This window comes from Carcharodon carcharias, chromosome 11 (genome assembly GCF_017639515.1).
Source record: "Carcharodon carcharias isolate sCarCar2 chromosome 11, sCarCar2.pri, whole genome shotgun sequence".
Lineage (NCBI taxonomy): Eukaryota > Metazoa > Chordata > Chondrichthyes > Lamniformes > Lamnidae > Carcharodon > Carcharodon carcharias.
In genome coordinates, this window is record NC_054477.1 from 43,602,866 (window position 1) to 43,628,751 (window position 25,886).

Consider the following 25,886-nt stretch of genomic DNA (forward strand, 5'->3'; position numbering starts at 1 on the left):
CAGGCCAAAGAATTTGGTTAGGTAACTAGGTAGAAGTTACATATTTCTTTCCCCATTATGAATAATTGGATGTATATTACCACAAGACTTCACTTCTTTGACCTCACTAGTCACAGATCAGATGTATGCATCAGTCCCTTATGTTCGGAATACCATCTACCCATTAAATCAATAGGAATAAAAACATCTTAAAATTAAAAATAATATAAATTTACCTTGTCACTGTGTATTAAGTGCTGGTTGTTACTGATCAAACAATACAATCTACCAGAATAGGACTTTGGCTAAAACAGTATTGATGAACAGTACATATTTTATTCCTCAGTGTAAGATGAGCAGTGCTTTTCTTTAAAGAGAAATGGGGGTGGGTGGGGGGCATGGGGTAGCATGAATGAGGCATGGGGAGTGAGGGGGTGTGAGGGCTGAGGGCTATTTTATGCTTTTCTTTTAAAACTTTGATACAGTTGAACTCCAACTACTAAATTTGGGCATTCGGTAAATTAAACGAAACCTGCCAAATTACATTCAATTAGGGTTTGGAACAACACTGCATTACTACTTATTATTTATAAGAAACACAGGAAATACTGCAAATCTGAAACAAAAATAGAAAGTGTTGGAAACACAGCCAGTCAATCAATGCTCTTGCGGAGAGTCAGACAGAGCTGTCTTCAGAACTGTTTTAAAGAAGAGTACAAAGATTTAACTGTCTATTTTGCTATACGTTTACAGCTTTTTCAGTTTTAGTTTCCAGTGAAATACATTGATTACAATACTGAACAACGTACATCTAAAGAAACCAAAATACTAATAGCAAAAAATATATATTACACACACCTCTGCCAGATATGTGACAAGATTCAAAGTGATTTCAGCAAAGGACTCGTGAAGGTAACGGCAAACAACATTAACCCATGTAGCACAATCTCGTGTATAGCTGTGGGTTTTATACAAAGTCATTACATGTGCTAAGTTGGAAAGCTTGGGGTTCTTTTCTTCCATACAGACCTAACAGGGAAGTAGTACAAAAATATTAGACATTTAGGTTTTAAAACATGATTGCTAAAAAAATTCTGCTTAAATATACTACCTAAAGCACAAACCTGGGCTATGCGATCTGCAGAATCCTTGCAGAACTGGGTAGGGTTATCAAAGTGCTGAATCAAATGTGGAAGGAGGCAGAGAACATTCAAAGGGAATCCTGAAATAGCCAAATAACAGAAAGATAATTGAACTGCTACTGCATTCTGATCAATTTCTAAAGCTAATTTCTTGAGTTCTTTCCATTAAATCCCTTTAAACTTTTTGTATAGCCATGCACATGCGTTGTTTATCTGAACACAGCCTGTGAGGTGCCATATGGGCTACTGTGCATTTGCTCAGCTTTGTGAGAACACTGCATCAGGTCTCAGTCATTTCTTGTTTCGGTACTTAATGCTTCATAATTGTTAGTCAGAAGCAGGCAGAGTAGATAATGTGTGTAAAAGTCACATAACAAAATCCTGGTCTTGAGGTATCATAAATTAAATCGGTAACATCATGAAATCATAATGTTAAGGTGTCTCAACAGGGATAGTTAGTTTCACATAAAAATCCACTGCTGTCAAGATTCAATTTAAAAGCATAAAATGCGGTAATGTGAGAGGAATGCTTATATGCGCAGAAACATTACAATTGTAAAAATCTAGCAAAATAGGCTGACTTTCATTGTATAATAAATGAAACTTCATATAAAATTTATAAACGTATTAAGTCAAATTCTATGGTGGATTTGTTCCATTCATTGCTGTACTATATATTTTCTCTTTGTGCTGTCATTTTCCTTGGCATTGATATGCATTATTTAATATTTATTCAAGTCTCAATTGTCAATCATGTGCCCAAATAAAATGAGAACAAGATCGACTTTATCAATACAATCAGACATCTCATAAAATTTACATCAGAAGAGGTAATAGATTGAAAAAGTAGAGTTCCAAAAGGTTCCTGTCACTGAGAAAAATAGGACAGCCTATTGCTTTTTATTGTTTAATATTCTTTTAACTAATTTACAATTCCTGCTTAAATTTGTGAAATAATTTAAAAGTGATTTTTGGGAAGTGTTAAGTCTTTGTAGTGGTCCTTGTGAAGAAGTATTTTCATAACAATATTATAGTACTTGGGAAAACAAAATCTAGGAGATCATTGGAAACTGAATGTTTTAACTGTATTGGTTTTGTGTTAGTCCAAACAGCAACAAATCAATAGTAAAACGAAACTTATGTAAGAGGAGACTTGTATTAAACGCCCTCTTACATTCATATGGAAATATTAAAAAAATAAATGTATCTAGTCTTTTAACCACTTTTAAAGCTTTCAGATCTTTTAGTGGTCTTTTTGCTAGAAATTCTGTTGGTTACCCTAAAAGGTTGGATATCGCCAAATATTTCATTTATGAATACTGAAAAGGGCATATTCAATCAGTGAAGCATATGCATGACTGCTAAATATATTCAAACTACTTTCTTATAGATGTTTTTACAAAGGTACCAGTGTCTGCATAACAGAACACACTGAAATGCACATTAAGTAGACATATAAACTTTACTGATCTACTTTAAACATTTTACTATGCCCTGATCCTCCACCAAGCATAGGCTGCCCAACTTCTCTTTTAATAATTGTTTGTTTTTAAATGTTTTACTTTCTAAATATAACCACAAAATGTCTGCCTGTTTTCTCTAAGATGCAGAGCAATTTGCTCCTTTTCTCTCTAATTATGATAGTTGTCATAAAAACAAAAAAACTGCGGATGCTGGAAATCCAAAACAAAAACAGAATTACCTGGAAAAACTCAGCAGGTCTGGCAGCATCGGCGGAGAAGAAAAGAGTTGTCGAAGGGTCATGAGGACTCGAAACGTCAACTCTTTTCTTCTCCGCCGATGCTGCCAGACCTGCTGAGTTTTTCCAGGTAATTATGATAGTTGTCATGTTCCCCTCCACACCCTGTGTATCTGCCTATTTGTGAAAATAGATGTGACTCTTCAAGAGTTTGGTTACTTTCACATTATCAGGCACATGTGTTGAAAGTCACAGAGGACAATAAGTTATCTTTACCATTTCACAGGAGGTAAAATTAAACTGCCAGGGGCGCAAAATGGGTGGTACCAGATCCCTGTTTGTTATACAGCTAGGGTTACCAATCCTTCAGGATTGTCCTGCAATCTCCAGGAATTAAAGATTAATTTCCTGGAACTGTTGAAAACAATCCAGGAGAAGAATAATAATAGGGGATTTTTTTTCATTTTCTTTGAACACTTTCATTTATAAATTATAAAAAATAGTTTATGGCAGGGGGTGAGGGTGTTGGTGAGGAATGAAAGGTAGTTTGAATGTGAGGCAGTAAACAGGAGGTTATATGATGAAACTCCAGGCGTATGTCCAACCAGAATTGGTAACCCTCTTTACAACTCACCCAATTTTCTTTTCCATCAACTCTTAGCGGGGAAAAAAAATCAGGTGGTGTGTATAATAGATGGGTGATCCATTACTGCCAATTTTGCATCCCTGCTAAAGTTTAACCTTAACTCTCCACAATCTTAGAAGGTTTCCTGAAGAGCCTGAGATTTGATATGTCTCTGTTAGGCAGTTTTAGTAGCAGTTCTAAACCTTCAGATACTCTCAGATATCAAGTTAGTATTCTGCTTGTACATCTAAGTCTTCTGTTTGTTCTAGTTTTCCTCTGGAAAATATCATGATAGGTTGCTATTTTCTTGCTGAATTTGCTATTTGGTCCTCTTGTAAATGTGACTTATACCCACAGTACCCTAAATAATCAAGCCATCCCATTATTTGTAAAATGCACTGTGGATACAATTAATTGGATCTGTTCTTACTCAGCTAACAGTGGTCTTATTCATTAATAAACTGTCAGAAAATCAGAACCAGCATCCCCACTGCCTAACTGAGATGTTGCATTTGTCAGTCCTTTGGCAGCAAAATTACCGACAGATGAAAAATTGCCCCGTTGTGGTCAAGCCTTACTTAAACATGATCGAGTTTTCCTTTAAGCAATTATAAATTAAAAACACTCAATAAATAAATATGTCACTTCGATATAAAAGGCCAAAACCATTTTCAATAAATTCTATAGTACTATTTGATGATTGTAATTATTCCATGCATTTACCTATTGCTTGAGTTAAATCTATCACAGGTATTCGAGAAACAGGAGTCAGTTGGCTAAAGAGCTGTAGAGTTAGGTCTGTGGTGGATAGAGAAGTAAATCCTTTCAGCAACAGCTGCTGTAACCCTGAGAAGTTTGTCCATTTCAGTTGTCCTTGTAGTTTTTCAAGTTTTTCCCTAGTTTCAGTCTTATCCAAAGGAAGATGAATCAGAAGTTTAATTAACAATCGTTGTGCCATTTGGTATTCAAACTCAAAATCTGACTCCATCAGTGCTACAGCAGACCAGAAAATAGTGGCCAAAAGGTTCATGGGATTATTAATATTGGTTGGGTCAATGATGTTGTCTTTAAGAGAGGATGAGCTTCGGGTTTTTGACACAATGACTTGTTGTCCATTTGCCTGGATTCTGTCCAATGTAGCACTACGTGGAGGATCAGAAGATCTGTCTGAAACACCAAACTTCTTTGGCACAGAAAAGCTTCTCTGATGTCTACTGCGCTCGGCAGTAATACCACCACTGTTCAATATGCCTGATGTTAGATTTAGCTGCCCAGTGCTCTTCCGACTTGATGCCAGTTTGGTACTCATCATGAAATCAGGAGAGGATGACCTGATAAAAGCAAAATAAGCAATTTATATAGCATAATTCTGACAAAATTACTTCTAGGTGCAATAAGTAATTCTGATTGCATTAAACATTCCTTGTTTACATCTCCGTTAGTTTGTTGATTGTAAGCAAATCTGTTGCATATTTTAACTTGGCAAAAGTTGAAAAGCGAGTTGTATCATCAGGAAAAAGAGGGGAAGAGCAATAGTGGTAGGGGACGATAGTAAGGGGAGCAGACAGGTATTTCTGCAACCTCCCTGGCGCCAGGGTCAAGGATGTCACTGAACGGCTGCAGGGCATTCTAAAGGGGGAAGGCAAACAGACAGAGATTGTGGTACATAATGGTGCCAACGACATAGGCAGAAAGAGAGATGAGGTCCTGCAAGCAGAATTTAGGGAGCTAGGAAGCAGATTGAAAAACAGGACCTCAGAGGTAGTAATCTCTGGATTACTTCCAGTCCACACGCTAGTGAGTAAAGAAATAGGAGGTTAGTCTACATGAATGTGTGGCTGGAAAGATGGTGCAGAAGGGAGGGCTTTAGATTTCTGGGAACTTAAAAAGGAAATTAGGAGAGCAAAAAGGGGGCATGAAAAAACATTGGCAGGTAAAATAAAGGAAAATCCAAAGTTATTTTACAAGTACATTAAGAGTAAGAGGATAACTAGGGAAAGAGTAGGGCCCATTAAGGACCATAGTTGTAATTTGTGTGTGGAGCTGGAAGACATAGGTACGGTTCTAAATGAATACTTTGTGTCGGTGTTCACAAGTGAGGGGGACGATGTGGGTATGGAAATCAGGCAGAAGGACTGTGATATAATTGAAGAAATTAGCATAGAAAGGGAGGAGGTTCTAAGTGGTCTGCCAGGCTTAAAAGTAGATAAATCTCCAGGCCTGGATGATATGTATCTCAGGCTGTTGAATGAGGCAAGGGAGGAGATAGCAGGGTGCTGGCAATAATTTTCAATACCTCTCTGGCCACAGGAGAAGTGCCAGAGGACTGGGGGACAGCCAATGTGGTACTGTTAGTCAAGAAAAGAGCAAGCGATAAACCAGGGAACTACAGGCCAGTCAGTCTAACCTCAGTGGTGCGGAAACTATTGGAAGCAATTCTGAAGGTCAGAATTAATCTACACTTGGAGAGGCAGGGATTAATCAAGGACAGTCAGCATGGTTTTATTAAAGGGAGGTCATGTCTGACCAATTTGATTGATTTTTTTGAAGAGGTGACCAGTGTGTAGATAAGGGCAATGCATTTGACGTAATCTACTTGGACTTCAGCAAGGCTTTTGATAAGGTCCCCAATGGGAGACTGATAATGAAGCTAAGAGCCCATGAGATCCAAGGCAATTTGGCAAATTAGATACAGAATTGGTTGAGTGGCAGGAAGCAGAGGGCGATGGTCGAGGGATGTTTTTGTGACTGGATGCCTGTATCCAGTGAGGTACTACAAGGATCGGTGTTGGGTCCCTTGCTGTTTGTGGTATATATAAACAATTTAGACTTGAATGTAGGAGGGTGATCAGTAAGTTTGCTGATGACACGAAAATTGGTGGGGTGAGAAAATAGTGAGGAGGATAGCCTTAGAATACAGGATGATATAGACAGGCTGGTCAGGTAGGTTGATCACTGGCAAATGGAATTTAATCCGGGTAAGTGTGAGGTGATGCACTTGGGCAGGACAAACAAGGCATGGAGTACATGATGAATGGTAGGACCCTGGGAAGTACTGAGGATCAAGGGGACCTTAGAATGCATGTCCACTGGTCCCTTAAGGTAGCAGGACAGGTAGATAAGGTGCTTAAGAAGGAATATGGGATACTTGCCTTTATTAGCCGAAGCATAGAATATAACAGCAGGGAAGTTATGCTGGAACTTTATAAAACACTGGTTAGGCCACAGCTGGAGTACTGCGTGCAGTTCTGGAATCTGCATCATAGGAAGGATGTGATTGCGCTGGAGAGAGTGCAGAGGAGATTTACCAGGATGTTGCCTGGGCTGGAGAGTTTTAGTTATGAGGAGAGATTGGATAGACTGGGATTATTTTCCTTGGTGCAGAGGAGATTGAGGAGGGACATGAGTGAAGTGTATAAAATTATGAGGGGCATAGATAGGATAGACAGGAAGGAACTTTTCCCCTTGGTGGAAGGATCAATGACTAGGGGGTATAGGTTTAAGGTAAGGGGCAGGAGGTTTAGAGAGGATGTGGGGAAGAACTTTTCACCCAGAGGGTGGTGGGAATCTGGAACTCTTTGCCTGAAAGGGTGCTAGAGGCAGAAACCCTCATAACATTTAAGAAGTATTTGGATGTGCGATGCCATGGCATACAAGGCTATGGGCCTAGCACTGGAAAATTGGATTAGAATAGTTAGGTACTTGTTTGACCAGCGCAGACTCGATGGACCGAAGAGCCTTTTTCTGTGCTGTAGACTTCTATGACTCTAAAGTCTTTATATAGGCTTAAAATAATGTTTATTAGTACAGCCTTTCGAAAAGTTTTACAAATTTTTGCTCCCATACTTGAGGCTACTTACTTTTAAGAGGCTACACACTTATTAATTTTCCAAAACTGTAATGTCAGCTGCCCTATGAGTTATTTCCTATTTTCCTACCACTCTGGTGATTTCATTGTTAGATCCAATATGGGTTGGTATCTTGCCTGCGTATATCTGAATATATTAAATCGTTTATGAAAGAAATTCTGTGAAGTCATTGCTTGATCAAAGCAGTAGGAAATAAAGCATCAAACTGGAGTCCTGCTTCTTTAGCTTTGGAACAAAAATATTTTCTTGAAATAATATACCATACATTCAAGGCATCACAGAATGTTCTGTAAGGAGCAAAAGTTCTTACCGAGACAAAACAGCTAACAAATCACTGTTCTTCAAACAATCTGCCAAATTGTCAATGCCGGATTCCAGTGTCAGGAGTGCTTCCATTACGTAACCCTAGCAAAAGTCATAATAATATTTAACATTAGAGTTTGATAAGCAGCACTTTCTTAAAAGTGTAACTTGACAGATTCCATTGAACTTTTTTTCTAATAATTACACTTGAAGATAAATTGGAAAGTCTTGACAATTATACCACAGAGAAAAGATTGCTAGATAATTATTATAGAGTAATCATTCAGCAAGTAATTGTTCCTAATAGGGATTGATTACCTTCAAAGTTGACACAGTAACTCCTTTGATGTTCGGCTGCTTTGTGTCTATGTGGCTTTTCTTGGGCTTCATCTGCCCTGGAGCAGCATGGTGCCACTCAAACTTTCCAGATCTCTGTCAAGGTGGATGCTGTTGATGCACCCTTAGAAAATTTGGGATGGGATTTATGGTTACCACAAAGGCAGGTGGGGCTACCACTCCACTGCAATTGAGTTGGCAGAGTGGGCTCCCAGCAATTTAAGCCAGAGTTTTTAAAACTAGCTAGAAGTGAAATGCTATTTCTATTCATAAAAACTAGATTTATTACACCGAAGTACTATTATACTAAACTCATTTTTCAACTTAAATATTTTTACGGTCTTACTGTTAGTGCAAGTATCATTTATAATGTTATTTGATTTTGTAAACACAGTAATAGTTAATAGATCCATGTTATTGTGCACAATGAATATGAATGGATATAAATCCTTCCAAATGCAAAAGACTTTTTAATTTCATGAGTGAGACAGGATCATAAGCAATACATTAGGAATAAATTTAGTGTAATTTCATGGGTGCTAGTCAGAGCTATAATACTTGGTGAGATAATCAGTTTTCTGTTTATAACACTTAAGCATGGAAATCCCTGAAAACCCCAGCAGATATTTGGACGTTTTTTTAAACTACACATTTCTTGCTCCTTCAATCCTGGTGGCAGCGTGTTCCTGACAACTCTCAAGGAAGGTTATATAAAATAATGAAGCCAGTCATTGTCAACTATATTATGACCTGTGGGCATCTAGATTTTCATTTTGATGACAGTGACAGACACACAGAAATGAAGCAAGCCATTTTGTTAATTGTATTTCAATTGGGGGCTAATTGTATTCTGTGGTGGGCATATTAACTGGGGACTCACCTGTACTCAAACATATATTAAAGCATGCTGAAAAAGTGATTGTTGGTTGGAGTTGCACAATACATAATGTGCATTCCTATAAATAAAAGTTGGTAAATGTACAAAGACCAGGGGAAGAATCATCCCAGATTTGCACTAAGTGCAGTGGCGGGTGGGAAAAACGTCATTTTGCCTGTCAGTGCAATGGTGGTTTCTCATGCTGTTTTGTCCCAAACCCACCACATTAATTATGCATTCTGGGAAACACGCTGTTTTGATGGCAGCTAGTCCCTCATTCGCTCACCATCCCATCGCCTCGCCGCTTCATCACGACAGGCGCCATGTTTAAAGTGCAGCCGTGTGCACATCTCTCAATGCTTCCAGCCCTCGACTGCTGCACAGAAGACAGGGTGGCCCTGAAAGGCAAAAAAACTGCAGCCCCCACCCCCTGCCGGCCTTCATTGATGTGTCCCTCAAGTGCCTTTTGGATGCCATGGAGGCCTGCCGTGATATCCTCCACCCGTGCTCTGGCAGCGGCATCATCAATCCAGCATGGGAGGCAGTGGCAGCAGTGGTCAGCACCAATGCCTTGCAAAAGAGGACAGCCAGCCAGTGCTGCTACAAGATGAATGGTCTCAACGTTTCCTCTAGGGTAACTCACTTTTCTCCTCAACTCACAAACCCATCACACATCCAGAGGCATCTCACACCTCAAGGGACAACACCACCAACTTTCTCACACACCCTCACATCTCCATCAGGATCATAATCTCTTGAGCTCATGTCCTCTTCCTGCCCATGGCTCCCCTCACCACACAAACATTACATGCAGTGCCTTGTGTCCTGCTCACACTCTCTCCATCTGTTTTTATGCAGGAGAAGCCTGCTCACATCAGCAGGGCACGGAGAGGTTCCAGACCGGTGGTGCAGTGGCCCACATTAGACCCCTCACCTACTTTGAGGAGTGTGCTTTTGCGCTGACTGGTGAGGACATGGATTGTGCATGCAGTGACAATGAGGTCCGCAGCGAATGCCTTTGTGAGGATCCTGCACCACATCATCCCTCTCTCAACTCAAATGTGAGTCCTCTCTCTCTTGCTTTTGACTCTACTGACCTGCACTAATTATCTCTACTTTGGTTCAGAGGAAGCTCTGCCAAGTGACCGACACCCTCAGCCAGCCAGTCCCTCAGCTCCATCCAGGTCCTCACCTGGAGCCAAGAGATCATCTCCTCCATTGAAGCGTTGGAAATAAGCAGCCTGGAAGACCCATCACATCGTTTACCCACACCCTGCACCAGCACAGAGAACATGCACCTCGGTGGGACCTAGATCTAGAGCAGAATCGGGTTCACAATCTGGTGGTCATCGCACTGACACATGTCCGCAGCAGGAGGACACACACCTCAACGTCCCTCTAGGTGCTCCTTCCCCTCAAGCAGTCAGGCTGGGGCCCCTGGGCACCCGAAGGGAGCTGGAGCAGCAGCTACACACCCCTGGGTCATCCATTCAGGAATCTCAGAGGCTGTTCCCTCCCTCTGCCTGTGACCCCCTCAACCTCGTCCTCTGACACTGCAGAGGAAGCAGCTGGGCAACAAGTGACCCTGGAGGCAGAAGTGTGTGGGGGGCAGGGCACCCTTACTTCTTCCTCCAGCCTTACTCCCTCCCCTCTCTGAACTCTTTCTTCCCCCCAGACACCTTCCGCGCTCCTTCCTCCTCATCCGTCTCCCTCCCTTTCCGCACTCCTTCTCCCTGTCTGAACTCCGTCCCTTACAACATCCACCCTCCTTACACTTACCTCTCTCGTTGCCGTCTTTTCCCGTTACCTCTCCGTACTCCCTCCCGTCTCCCAACCTCTCCTCTGACATCTTCATTCCCCCTCTCCCAACCTCACCCCATCCTGATGCCTCTTTTTCTCCCAGTCAATCCTAGACCCTCCTCTCACACCCGAGTACATCTTTCTCTCCCAAACACAGCTGGACCTTCCGCTCCACCCCCTCGACCATCATCCATTGTGAGCAGATCCTCAATGGTGACTTTCCAACTTCTGTGGGCTGCTTCGCAGCAGAGCAGTCCATGAGAACCCACCCAGCATGCCATGGATGTTCCTCCAGTGTGCTGTTGCTGTCGGGCTCCAGCATCTTCTGCTCCTTGGATGTCCACGATGTGAACAAGACCCTGATGATGTGAGCAAGGCCCTGACAGTAAGTCCTGACTTCTGCACATCACACCTGTCAAGGTGTGTTCTGCACTGGCATGCAATCACGCCAATGTGGGCAGACATTCCAGATGTTTGGGGATGATTCTGGTGGGCTGGCCTTATAATGATATGCAGGTGCATTATAATGAGGTTCCCGATGTCCGATGGCGGGGAACACGGCCCACCATTGATTGGCTGAGCTCACGATCGCAAACTGGTTTCATGACATCATGAAACAGATTTCTGGCTTTTGTGCCATATTGTCCACTCCTGCCAATGTGCATGCCCGACGCCAATGGGCACAAAAATTCCACTCTAGGTTTCAGTTCTATCCTTCACTGACTGGTTATCTCATTATAACACATTTGGCCCATCAAGCCTGTTACTTCCAAATGTCCCGTATGAGAATTTTTTCAAAGGAAGACATTGCCTTCAGTTCTTGAACAGATACTAAAATACTCATGTAAACCGTGTCTAATGCAAGAATGTTTAAAATTATTATTGTTTCTTCATGGGATGTGGACATCGCTGGCTAGGCCAGCACTTATTGCCCATTTTTAATTGTCCTTGAGAGGGTGGTGGTGAGCCACATTCTTGAACCACTATTGTCCATGAGGTATAGGTAAAGCCACAGCGCTGTTAGGGAGGGAGTTCTAGGCTTTTGACCTAATGATGGTGAAATGTTCCAAGTTAGGATGGAGTGTGACTTGGAGGGGAACTTGCAGGTGGTAGAGTTCCCTTGCATCTGCTGCCCTTGGCCTTCTGGGTGGTAGAGGTTGTGAGTTGGGAAGGTACTGTCAAAGGAGCCTTGATGAATTGCTGTAGTGCATCTCGTAGATGGTATGCACTGCTGCCACTGTGCTTCAGTGGTGGAGGCAATGAATGTTTAAGTTGGTGGACAGGGTGCCAGTCAAGCAGCTTGCTTTGCTCTGGATGGGGTTGAGGTTCTTGAGTGTGGTTGGAGCTGCATTCATCCAGGCAAGCGGAGAGTATTCCATCACACTCCTGACTTGTGCTTTGTAGATGCTGGACATACTTTGGGGAGAAGTGAGTTACTCTCCACAGAATTCCCAGCCTCTAAACTGCTCTTGTAGCCATGGTACTTATATGGCTGGTTCAGTTCAGTTTCTGGTCAATGGTAACCCCGAGGATGTTGATAGTGGGGGATTCAGCGATGGTAGTGTCGTTGAATGTCAAGGAGAGATGGTTGGATTCTCTCTTGTTGAAGATGGATGGTCATTGTTGGGCACTTTGTTGTGCAAATGTTATTTTCCACTTATCAGCCCAAGCCTAACTATTGTCTAGTTCTTGCTGCATATGGACATGTACTGCTTCAGTATCTGAGGAGTCGTGAATGGTGTGGAATATTATGTAATTATCAGCGAGCATCTCCACTTCTGATCCTATGATGGAGGGAAGGTCATTGATGAAGCAGCAGAATATGATTGGGCCTAGGACACTACCCTGCAGAACAGCTGTAGCAACATCCCAGAACTGAGATGATTGACCTCCAACAATCACAGCCATCTTCCTTTGTGCTAGATTTGACTCCAGCCAGCGGAGAGATTTCCCTGATTCCCGTTGACATCAGATTTGCTAGGGTTCCATGATGCCACATATGTCAAATACAGCCTTGATGTCAAGGGCAGTCACTCTCACCTCACCACTGTGCTTTAGCTCTTTTGTCTTGTTTCGAGTGTCAGTGAGCAGGTTATTGCTGAGTTAAGTGTTGCTTGATAACACTGTCAATGATACCTTCCATCACATTAAAAAAAAAATAAAAATATGGGTCCGGAATTTGCAGTAGTAATGGCGCCAAGACTGCCAACGTTTTCTGTCATTACTCTGAAACTGACAGCAACTTCTGGAGTTTATACATGTGCAGTTAAATGTAGAAATGCAGAAGTTGCTGTCAGTAATTCTATGTTTCTTTAGAGGGTGCACTGTTGAGGACCTAAGGGTGCAATCAGCTGGAAATCATTGAACTGAGGAGAGCTTCCACTCATATGCTCTGTCTTGCTGTTAAAACCCTTGAAAAAATTACACCTTGTTGAATGAATGTAATTGGGATTTTAATGGTGTATGAAGTTCATAACTGCGAAACAACCTCAATGGCTCTGAAAGAGTAATTTACGTTTTTTGCATGTTAAAAAATCCCAGATTTAATTTTTTTTCAACTTATGGGGCTGGATTTTATGCTGAGGGCGGGCTCCCTGCACCCCAGCATAAACTTTGGGGGCCAGCTTGCCTCTGCTTAGTCGACTTGCCCTGCTTTACTTTTTCGGACGACAGTCCATTAATTATTAAGAGGCGGGACTTCCATCCATCTTGAGGGGGACGTCCTGCCTGATAGGGCTGCTGGACAATAGGAGGCTGGCAGCTCTGCACACTGGCAATGCCAAACAGGAGCGGTGCTTACCACCGGTGCTGCAGGTAAGTCAAAGAATTAAGTCAAAAGTTCAGTGGTGGACCCGGATGTTCAGCTAAGTCCAAAATCTCATTGGGGCCAGGCTGACAAGCCCCAGTGAAGTGGGGTTGGGGGGGGGGGGGGGGGGGTGTGGAGCATGTTGGACAGGGGAGGGTAGATTGCTTCACTGTTGATCTGAAATTCAGCTCATGGTAGCTTATTGTTAGTTGACCCAAAACAACCTGCCCGGAAGAAATTCAAGTCACAGTGCAGTTAATTTTCAGTTTTTTTTTTAAGTTTTACGAAAATGGTGACTGATACTGGATTACAGTTCTGGGTGCACCCATGTGGGCATTCAACATGTGTGGGCTCAGATGATGATGTTTACTGGTTTCTCAAGCTTGGTGGCATCAATCAAACTTGATCTTATTCTCACTTCACAACCACAAAACTGTCTTTTCAGAAGGATTCAATGTACAGTGATCAGAAAGTCTGACAAGTGCTAGCTGGGGAGGCCAAAGCCAATCACAGTGTACGCTTAATTTTTCCAGCTGAGATCAGCAGTGTCCAGAAATCAAACTTCAAATCCTCTTAGTTTCTATGGTTAGGTCTCACACTATACAGTGTATTTAACCACTAAATTATGAGGAAAAATATTCAAAATTATTGTTTATTTTACAGTAACTTGCAGACAATTTAATCAGATGTGTAAAGTATACCTGAACCTCATCACCATGTTCTCCTATAACTTCTACCAGTCTTGACAGTAGGTCCGATAAAGCATGTGCAGACAGAGGTTGCTTCAAAGCTCTAAAGATTTGGAATGAACGACCGGCATAATGTCTTGATGAGCTGGATAGTGCTGTTTGTAGGGCAACTTCACTCAGTCGTTGTTCCATACAGCAGCCTAGGAAAAATGGAGACCCCACATATTTTAGTTATAATACATGTTCTGTCAATAGATAAGGACTATCGTCAATATCAGATATTATTTAAATTAAGTAATAATGTGGGAAAAAAACTAATTCCCCATTGCTGAAAGCCTTGATTTTAAAGCAGGAAACTGAGGTGGTCAAGGCAAACAACCTGTCCTGAGCTTAGCAGTGTGACTGTTACCTGCATGTCTAGTCAGCTTCCTGTTGAAGATTGGCAGGAAGGAGCACATGACCTTCGGGCACAATGCCGGGTGGCAGGAGGCAGCCATTAACAAACAAAAGAATGGTACCCATCAATCAAGTTATGCTGCAAGGGGTGGGAAGGGGTGGTCTCAGGACGATATTTTGATAGCAGGGTTGGAGGTAGAGCCTGGGGTAGAGGAGCTCTAAAGACTTGGAATGAAATTCCATTCATCATTCTATTTAAATAATTCAAAGTTGAATATTAACCTTGGCTATTGCATCAGGAAAGTTTGTCCATATCCAAAAGGTGGGATGCTTCATAGAAGATGTGTGCTCAAAATGGCTGACCAGAGAGGAAAGAAAAACTTACAAGTTTTGATTTTGAAACAAAAACATAAAAATGCTGGAAAAACTCAGCAGATCTAACAGCATCTGTGAAGAGAAAAAAAGTTAACATTTCAAGACCTTATGACTCTTATTCAGAGCTAAAGAGAATTGAAAATGTAATGAAATTTATACTGTTTAAGGGGGGTGGAGCAGATGAAGCTGGATAGAAGGCCAGTGATAGGTGGAGGCAAAGGAGAGATTGCCAGAGATGTCATGGACAAAGGGGTGTTAACGATATTGATACTGGCTAAAGGAGGTGCTGATGGTGACTTGAAGATCAGAAAGCAAAATGTGATTATGGCAGGACAAGGGTAAGCATTCTAGAAAGAACAACATGAACAAGTGACAGATGGTCCTTGTGGGGGTGGGGTGGTGGGAGGGGACGATGGTGGGAAAAAAGATTGAATATAGGATAAAAGATGGGGATAAAACAAGGAATACAAATGAAAATGGATAAAAATAAAAATAAGTGGATAAAAAATTAAAATTAAAAAAATGAAAAAATAAAAATTAAGAGATGAGAATGAATATTGAAAAACAGGGATAAAAAGGGGCTGAGGATGGAGGAAAGAGTTCATGACCTGAAATTGTTGAACTCGATGTTAAGTCTGGAAGGCTGTAAAGTGCCTATTCGGAAGATGAGGTGCTATTCCTCCAGTTTGCATTGGGCTTCACTGGAACATTGCAGCAGGCCAAGGACGGACATGTGGGCAAGAAAGTAGACTGGGGTGTTGAAATGGCAAGTGACAGGAAGGTCTGGGTCATGTTTGCGGACAGACCAAAGATATTCCGCAAAGCGGTCACCCAAGTCTCCGTTTGGTCTCTCCAATGCAGACGAGACTGCATTGGGAGTAGTGAATGCAGTAGACCAAATTGAGGGAGGTGCAAATGAAGCACTGCTTCATCTGAAAGGAGTGTTTAGGCCCTTGGATGGTGAGGAGGGTGGAGGGACAAGTGTTGCACCTTTTGCATGGGAAGGTGCAGTGGGAGGGAGATGAGGTGTTGGAGGTGATGGAGGAATGGACCAGGGTGTCCTGGAGGAGACGGTCCCTACGGAATCCGGGCGGCGGGTGGTGAAAGGAATATGTGCTTGGTGGTGGCATCAAGCTGGTGTTGGTGGAAATGGCTAGTTGTCCAGTGAGATGTGTGGGAAGATCTGGCAGAGATCCATGAGGGTCTGCGTGCCATGGTCTCCATTGTGGAGGAGTCCATGCAGAGCATGAGTATTGCGTTGACCCCTCATGGGCGAGTGCACTGTCTCCACCATTGAGAGTGTGGCCACTCTTATGGAGAGGCAGCTCCTGGAACAGAATCAGGGGTTCCTGGGGTTGTGCTTGCACCTGCAAGCCCTCAGGAGGTCAGTGCCAGTGTGGGAGATGGATGAGGCACCCAGTATCCCAGCTAGGTGCCCATCCATCAACAGTGAGCAGGGAGGTCCAGAGTGACCTTACGTTGGTGCATGAGCTGCTTGTCATCTCTGTGGGCTCCTCTCAGGACACTCTGGATGAAGGCAGCTGCTCCTCCACCCCTCTGCCAGTGACTGTCGCATCTGATGAGGCTGCCATGACTGGGGAGATGCCAGTTGTGGCACTGGCTGCTCCCTCCCAGGCAGGGCCAGCACAAGTTCCACCGGCCAAAGGACGACTGCCAAGGTCATCAAGGCCAACAAGACAGTAGAGTCAGCAGGCTGTCTCCATGCTGGTGGCAGTGAGTGGGGACACCAAGACGTAGCACTTGGAAATATAAGTTAAAGGCAGCATGAGCACAAGAGGAACAATTCACGGATGATTTTCTATTCATTGATGTTTGTTTTATATGTCTGCTGGTGTGGACATCGACACCAGTAATGCTAATGTCATTACATGTTCAATATGACAATAACATTAAATTTGCTTTGGTTCTGATGGCCCATGTATGCTTCAACTTTTTTCTTTCTGGTGCAGGGTACACCAGTATGTAATGCTGGACATGAGTGACTGGATACTTTATTGCACAGGCATTGATTAGATTCTGGTTGCAAATAAAAGGGTCATTTCAGACATCTGGGATGGAAGTGGCAGCCCTGGCATGAGGTGGAAGTAGATCTTTAGTAGCCTAGCTGAAGGACCGTTGGATCAAGGTCACCTATAGCCTGTGCAGGTGTGTCAAGATCTTCTTCCTCCAGTGGGTACCCCCCCACTTGCCAGTACCAGATTGTGGAGAACGTAGCATGCAACCACTATCAGTGACACCTTCTTTGGGGGTATTGTAGTGCATCCCCTGAACAGTCCAGGCATTGGAAGCACATCTTGAGAAGACCCATGGTCCTCTCTACTACCGCCCTTGTAGAGGCGTGATTCCTATTGTAATGCTGCTCTGCTTCTGTTCTTGGGTGGCAGAGAGGCGTCATAAGCCACCATTTCAACGGATAGCCCTTATCAACCAGCAGCCATCTATTCAGTCGCAATGAAGAGCCTTGGCACCTGGAAATGTCTCAGGATATAAGTGTCATGGGCTCTGGCAGGGTACCTTACACAGACTTGCAGAATCTGCATCTTGTGGTCACACATTATCTACATGTTCATGGAGTGAAATCCCTTCCTGTTGACGAAGGCACCCGGCTGACCCACTGGCGCCTTGATGGCCACGTGTTTAGTCGATGGCACCCTGGATGTGGGAGAACCTGGCAATTGCTGCAAAGCCTCTGGCACGTTCAGCCTAGTTTCATCCATATGGTAAAGAATAAAGGTTAGTACCCGCCTGAACAGAGCTTCTGTCACCAGTTTGACGCAACTGTGGACAACTGATTGGGAGACTCCACACAGACTCCCCACTGACCCCTGGAAAGAGCTGGAGGCAAAGACATTGAGGGCCACTGTGATCTTCAGAGCCACTGGCATGGGGTGTCCACCACACAGTCGGAGCTGATCTCAGGCCTAATTATCTGACAAATGGAAGTCATGGTCTCCCTTGAGAAGCAGAGCCTCCTTTGTCATTGCACCTAGACATATTGAGGTAGCTGCATCACCGCATATAAACACTGGCAGCAGGATATTGGGGTCTTCTGCAGCCCCTTCCACCTTGGACTTCCTGCTGGCCCTGTGCCCCTTGTCCCCTTGTGCCTGCACCTCTCCTCCCACAGATCGCTCCCCTGGAAGCTGCATTGGAACAGATGGCCTCTTCTCCCTTCTGCCCCTCTCTTCCTGCTCAGAGGAGGTACCACCAGCGGAGTCCACAATCCCCATTACCAGGGTAGCAGAAGGCTGTCTAACAGCTCGAAGGGTCCACACGGTCTGAATCCTCCAGGGGCCTTGGAGACACCAGTAAATCCTGAAATGAAGCCTGGATATGCTAACAATGAAGCCCCGAACAGAGATGAAGCTGCTAAATACCAATAAGTAACCAGCAGCAAACTATCTTCAAAACACCTCACTGCTCACACTGGCAATGCTGCTGACCCTTTTTATCCTGTCCTTGGATGAGGTTTTGCAAAATGTCGGCTGCCTACTGCCCGTTTTGCCCGTGCGATTTCGAACTCGTCGCATGGGCAATGTAAAATCTACATTAATTGCCTTTTTAATGGCCTTAACTGGCCTCGTTATTGTTGGCAGGTGCGGCTCCGACTCCTGAGCACACCCGCCGACCGAAACATCGCGATGACATTTGGACGCTCACCTGACGTCATCACACGCTAAAATTCTGCTGTATGTTTCCAGCCCAATAAGGAAGCAAGCTGCCCCAACCTAGTTTTGGGGAATGAAGTGCAGCATATTTCAATGAGGGAGTATTTGCAAAATGGTGATCACAATAGCATTAGGCTTAGAGTAGTCATGGAAAAGGACAAGGGAAAATCAAATGTGAAAATATTCAAGTGGAGGATGGCTAATTTAAGTGAGTTGAAAAGGGACCTGACTCAGGTGAAACAAAATCAAAGATTAATGGCAAAGTAGTAAATGAGCAATGGGAGGCCTTCAGAGATAAAATAGTTGGGCACAGACCAAACATAGGTCCATGAGGGGGACAAGACATTCATCCAAAGCTAGAGCTCTCTGGATGACTGAAGAAATAGAGATTAAAATGAAACAGAAAAAGGTTTATGTTAGAAGTTGTGTTCATAATTCAGTAGGGAACCAAACTGAATAGAAAGAGTATAGGGATGAATTGAAAAAGAAAATAAGAGGGGAAAAGAGTATGTAACTGGTAACAAAAGGGAACCTAAAAGGCTTCTATAAACCTATGAATAGTAAAAAGGAAGTCAAACAAAGGGAGTGGCCAATTAGGGGCCAAAAACAAGATCTTGTGGAATTAGCCCATGACTTCCGATCTCCCGGGGATCGTACCCAGAAGGTACTCCAGAACTCCCCAGAGGACCCCACGCAAAGACTGCACAGGAATTGCCCAGGAAGTTCAAACATCTTATGGGCAATTACCCTGTACTGGGAACCATCCAATACTCTGATTTAAACTGGAGACTTTGGATGGTTCCAACTGTCTTAGCAGAATAGTTACGAAGGAAATGTTAAAATTAAAACCACTGCTAACTCCTGGGTAACTATAGTACTGATGCCCCCTGCTCCCTAAGGATCCTCCTTAGTATCCCAAAAACCCGACTGATAACCGAGCCCCTCCCCCTACACACCCCACCACCCCATTGAACACCTGGCCCTCCCATCCTACCCATCTATCATCTTCCTGGGTCTCAAAGTGGCTGGGACCTTTAAACTTACCTGCTTTACGGCAGCTAATGCTTTAAAAAGGAGACGTGGCTTCATTTTGTCCAACTCTGTTGCCCTGGACTGAAGGCCTCAGGAACTGGAAGGTCGGGTGAGGAAGGGACAGCTCCCAACTAAGGTAGGAGAAAAAGAGAGGAGTGGCAATCCAACTTTGATTGCCACTTGGATGTTCTGGCCCATCGGATGTTTTATTGCCTTTAGAGTTCTTTGACTGTGAGTGGATGGGGGGTAGTGCAATTGACATTGCATACGTGGAGTCTCAAAAGGTGTTTTATAAAGTGCCACATAACAGAGATGTTAAAAAAACGGAAGCACTTAGGATTAAAGGGGCAATGGCTGTATGGATACAAATAAGGAGCAGAAAGTAGTGGTCAGTGGTTGTTTTTTAGACTGGAGAGAAATGTGAAGTGGTGAACCCAGAGATTGGTTTTGGGCCCACTCTTCTTTTTGATATATATTATTGACTTGGACTTGCGTATAGTGAAAATAATTTCAAAGGGCTGAATTTTCCCCCCTGGGGGTGGGGATAAGTTGAATGGCGGGCGTGCACAGGCGCACCTCCGATCAGCGCCCCCAATTAGGGGCGCGGCACCATTTTACTTGCGCGGGTCAATTAAGGCCCGCCCAGCATGATGTCACACAGAAGTGCTATGCGCTCCCTGTGCGGGCAGTGGGGAATTCCAAAATCGAGAGTGTGCTGTTTCACGCATGCGCACGAAAGAGCGCACTCATCTCCCTGAGGCTAAGTGCAGTCTCAGGGAGATCAGCTGTAAATATCAAAAAGATGAAAATAGAAAAATAAAATTTCCCTACCATGTCCCCTCCCCTCATGCGACAATGTCACACGAGTTGGGACATGTCCATAATTTTCACAAAATTTTTTAAAAGCTACATGAAACCTCATCCCGCCCGTAGATGAGGTTTCGTGCTTTTTCCAATTCACACCGGGGCTCCTGGCCTGCTCGCCAATCTTAAGGTTGGATGAGCAGGTCCTTTAATTACTTAATTGCTTCTGTCAATGGCCTCAATTGATCAGCAGGTACGCGGCTAATTTCACTGCTCCTCCGCCTTCCTGAGAATTTAAATGGGGCGTGGTGACGTCGGGAGTTCCCCCTGACATCACAGCACGTCATTATACACGTCGACAAGTGGGCCCCGCTCCCACTCGCCGACGTGTAAAATCCTGCCCGAAGTTTTCGGATGCTGAAAACTCAGAAATTATGGATTCATTCAGCAGTACAGCACAGGCCATTCATCCATTAAGTCTGTGCCAGTTCTTTTGAAGAGCAGTACAGTTATTCGCACTCTTTACCCATATTCTTGGAATATTTTCTCTATCAAGTATTTATATTTTTTTTTGAATGCTACTTTTGAATCTTTATCTGCCACCCTATCAGACAGTGAATTCCAAATTCTAACCACTCATTGCATAAAATATGTTTCTCCACATGTTGCTTCTGGTTCTTTTTCCAATCACTTTTGGCACGATCTGTTCCTGGATGAGGTCCGCCAATTTGTAAATTCCCAAAAGGGACCCCAATTTTGTTATGATCTGAGGTGAGGAGGAATGAGCTGACTTCCCTTCGTTATTTAACCCCCTTGGTTGGTTGCAAAAAAGTTAATTTAAAAATCCTTTCCCTGTAATACCTTTTCCCAGTCTAAATGCATTTACTTTCGGCTGCTGTGCCCTTTGGCTCTTCAGCTAAGAGGGGCATCACCCTCACTCTTCCCTGTCCTATTTGGGAATTTCCCTGTTCCCTATTTAAATTTGCCGTGAAGCTATCAATTGAACAGGACATTAGTTCACGAACACCCTCTGTTGTTTTGGGAAATTGCATTCCCTTAACTTGTTCCACATCTCCTGGAATATTACTGCCTCCAGGTGGACGTTTGGCTCCTACTGCACTCCCTTGTGGCTGTTCAACTGGATGAGCCATCCATCTCTCTGTCTGCTTTTCTGTTTGGGAACTCCCCTCACTGTCCACCATGAAACTGTCTGCCAAGCAGATCATTGGCCTATTCCAATATTTCTTTTTAATCTTTACAGGTGCCTTGTGGACCTCTTTCATTACTGCTGGTCTAGCTTTGATCTTCTTAAGTTGCTCAGGTTCTACCTTGTTTCATTGTCCTTCTGTATGCCCGTCTTTAGTCCTTTTAACTCAGCTGGGCCCTCATGCCCCTCTCACTGTCTCCTTACTTGTCTTGGAACTCCCCTGGTCCCTGTTTAATTCTGTAAAAAATGTACCTATTAACTCAATTTTCTGGTCATCCTCTTTGCCTGTTTTAAATTCCACCAGTCTTTTCTGGACTCTTGTTAACTCTACAGACCTAGCCTAGGCACTTTTAAATTTAAGAAGCTGTTTCTTAACAACTCCAACCCTCACTGGTTCCATCATTTCTTTTTGGTCCGCCAAACACTCTCCAGCTCTCTGCCTCTCTGCAGACTTTGGCTGTGTGTTCCGTGCCCCTTTGCTTGCAAGTAGCCCTTACTTAGCTACTCCAGCACTTACAGGCTCTATTGCCCCATTTAAGGCCTCTGAACCATTCTGGGTTCCCTGTATCCCTACAGAACCCGAATGGCTTCCTCGAGCCCTTTCAGCTTCTTTTGATTTGAGTGATTTTTTCCTGACTTTTCAGCAGTGCTACCCTTTCGCCTGCCTCAGTTACGTTTATCTTCCTTTCCAGTTCATGCAGTCTTCTTTGAAAAGCTTCCTCCCTTTCCTATTCTCTTTCCAGAAATTCTCTCTTTTCTCTCCATACCCTTTCCTCTCCCTCTCTTCTTCTCTTATTTTCTAACTCTTTTTGTAGTCTTATCTTACAATCGCGATATAATGTTCCGGCCACCCACTGTAGTATTACGCATCTTATCTTGTTCAAAGGAATCTCAAGTCCTAAGTGCCTAGATTGCTCTTCTAACTCTTCGAGGGCAGAACTTTTAAATCCTCAAAAGTAACTTCCTCACCGCTAGAAAAGCACTGGCGTCAAATGTGGACATTTTTATACTTTAGTAGTATAAGCTCGAGAAAACCTTTTTGCAGTTTTTAAAATTGGTTTTGAAGGAACAATTTACTTTCTCCACTCTAATTCTTTCATTTTGTCTGGGGGTACAATCCTGGATGAGCGCCAAATTTGTCACGACTGGTTCCTGGATGAGGTCCCCCGATTTGTTAAATTCCTGAATGGGACTCCAATTTGGTTTTGATCTCAGGTAAGGAGGAATGAGCTGGTTCTCCCTTCTTCAGTCAACCCCCTCGGTTGGTCGCAACAAGGTTAATTTAAAAATCCTTTCCCCATGGAAAGGACTTCCTCAAGTCCAAATGTGTTTACTTTTTACAAGGAGCCAATTTAACCAGGCTTTCTTGAGTCAAAGACAGAGTACCTTTATTTGTTACCAAAACCTGATAAAACAAAAATAAAACCGCAACATGCGTACCCACAGATCACGAATTAAAAGTTAAGAGTCCAAACAAAGGTTAAAAAATATATAAATCAGTCCCTGCCTTGTCCGTGAGGAGTATATGGTAATACATTGCAGCAGTTAAGTCGGGTGATTCTGGTAACTGACTTTGGAAGATTCAGTCAGTTGGAGACACTTGATTCTGCAGGGTAGCTCAAGAGGCTGTCATTTTCCTTTTGATTGTGACTTCTGCTGAGCCTCACCTCCAGCTACAGAGAAAGCGAGAGAGAGAGCGCCATCGCCTGCTTCCTTTTCCTGCTGTCACTCACAAACACTGGTCTGCAGCCAGGTTTTTAACCCATTTTCTTGTGTATTCCTGGGAAGGGAAATAGTCATGCTTTGCATTCATATCAGAACTTTCTACACATTCTGAGATATAAGTCCTCAGGAGATGGGACGTTTGAAGAGGTAGGAAACAGTCTCCATTGTCTTCACAATCACAGGAGATTAAAGTCCAGTCTTTTGCATTTTTCATACCCTCCTTTCAAGTATCTCTGTTTGAAGTAGGTGTTTACATCTTTTCATGTGCGACATTCCATGTTCTCTCAGGACAGGTCTGTCAGTATAATCCACATAGGAATTTTCCAGGAAGTGGTCACTTTACATTATCAGCCATCTTTTGATCAGTCTTTACATATACTTCTTTTAAAAACACAGGTCTTCCTTAAAAACTATTCCATATGCCCATCAGTAATTCATGGCTGTAATCTGCTTTTAAATCTGTACCCTGTAGTTATTGACCATTCAGCCATTGGAACCAGTTGCACTTTATTTCCTCTAGGAGAACAATCTCAGCTTTTCCAGCCTATTCACATAGTTTTATTCCTCATTTCCCCCCTTCTTAAATAGTGGGGTGACATTTGCTACCTTCCAATCTGCAGGAACTGTTCCAGAGTCTATAGAATTTTGGAAGATGATTACCAATGCATCCACTTTCTCCATATCTAAATTTTTTAACACTGGGATGTAGAATGTCAGATCCCAGGGACTTATCAATCTTCAGTCCCATCAATTTCTCCAATATAACCGTCTTACTAATACTAATTTCCTTCAATTCCTCATTCTCCATAGACCCTTGGATCTCTAATTCTGGGAGATTTCTTCTATCTTCCTCAGTGAAGACAGACACATGTTAATCATTTAGCTTGTCTTCCATTTCTCTGTATGGTATGTTAACCTTTATTGCAAGAGGGTTTGAATACATAAGTAGCAAAGTCTTGCTTCAATCGTATAGAATCCGAATGAGGTGTGAGTGGCTGCCCTTGACATCAAGGCAGATTTGACTGAGAATGGCATCAAGGAGCCCTAGCAAAACTGGAGTTCAATGGGAATCAGGGGGCAAACTCTACTGGTTGCAGTTGTACCTAGCACAAAGGATGATGGTCTTGGTTGCTGTAAGTCAATCATCTCAGTTCTAGGACATCATTGCAGGAGTTCCTCAGGGTAGTGTCCTAGGTCCAACCATCTTCAGCTGCTTTCTTCCATTATAAGGTCAGAAGCAGGGATGTTCGCTGATGATTGCACAATGTTCAGCACCATTCGCGACTCCTCAAATACTGAAGCAGTCCATGTCCAAATGCAGCATGACCTGGACAATATCCAGGCTTGGGTTAACAAGTGGTAAGTAACATTCGTGTCACACAAGTGACATGCAATGACCATCACCAGCAAGACAGAATCTAACCATTGCCCCTTGACATCAATGGTACTATCATCACTGAATCCCCCACTATCAACATCCTAGGGATTACCATTGACCAGAAACTGAACTAGACTAGCCATAAATGATGTTACAAGAGCAGGTCAGAGGCTAGGAATCCTGCAGCAAGTAAGTCACTTCCTGACTCCCCAAAGCCTGTCTACTATCTACAAGGCACAAGTCGAGATTGTGATGGAATACTCTCCTCTTGCCTGGAGAAGTGCAGCTCCAAAAATACTCAAGAAGCTTGGCATCATCCAGGACAAAGCAGCCTGCTTGATTGATACCTCTTCCACAAACATTCACTCCCTCCACCGCCGATGAACAGTGGCAGCAGTGTGCACCATCTACAAGATGAACTGCAGAAACTCACCAAGGCTCCTTCGGCAGCACCTTCAAACCCATGACTGCTACCATCTAGAAGGACAAGGGCAGCAGATACGTGGGAACACCACTACCTGCAAGTTCCCCTCCAAGCTGTCGTACGGTCAAAATCCTGGAATTCCCTCCCTAACAGTACTGTGGGTGTACCTACAGCACAAGCACTGCAGCAGTTCAAGAAGGCAGCTCACCACCACCTTCTCAATTAGGGATGGGCAATAAATGCTGGTCTAGCCAGTGACGCCCACAACCCGTAAATGAATAAAAAAAAATTAGACAGCACCTGGAGTACTGTGTGCTTTTTTGGTCCCCTTACCTTAGGAAGGATATTATTGCCATAGAGGGAGTGCAACGGATAACCAGACTTGTTCTCAGGATGGCGGGACTATTCTATGAAGAGAGAGTTGGGAAACTGCGCCTGTATTCTCTAGTGTTTTGAAGAATGAGAGGCGATCTCATTGAAATCTACAAAATACTTAAAGGGACAGATAGAGTAGATGCAGCTTAGGGGAGTCTAGAACCAGGGGATGCAATTTCAAAAAAGGGGGAAACTATTTCAGACTGAGATTAGGAGAACTTTTTTATATCAGAGAGTTGTGCCTCTTTGGAATTCTCTACCCAAGAGGGCTGTGGAAGCTCAGTCATTGAGTATGTTTAAAGTAGAGATTGACAGATTTCTAAATATAAATGACATAAAGGGATATGGGGATAGTG

General features: G+C 43.4%; 1 protein-coding gene across 6 annotated transcripts in view; it reads right to left on the reverse strand.

Moving 5' to 3' along the window:
- The window catches only part of LOC121284064 (protein furry homolog), a 520,851-nt gene that overhangs the window by 82,941 nt on the left and 412,024 nt on the right, over window positions 1-25,886 (reverse strand). For 5 of the 6 annotated variants that reach the window (XR_005944426.1, XM_041199078.1, XM_041199079.1 and 2 more), the window contains exons 42-46: window positions 14,138-14,325; window positions 7,625-7,719; window positions 4,169-4,776; window positions 1,104-1,201; window positions 838-1,008 (exon numbers count right to left, since the gene is read on the reverse strand). Coding sequence is in view for 5 of the 6 variants with exons in the window: in XM_041199078.1 (XP_041055012.1) it covers window positions 838-1,008; window positions 1,104-1,201; window positions 4,169-4,776; window positions 7,625-7,719; window positions 14,138-14,325 (1,160 nt within the window). In the remaining variant the exon portion in view is untranslated. The remainder of the gene's footprint in view (window positions 1-837; window positions 1,009-1,103; window positions 1,202-4,168; window positions 4,777-7,624; window positions 7,720-14,137; window positions 14,326-25,886) is intronic. The other variant, XM_041199077.1, reaches the window with a different exon arrangement.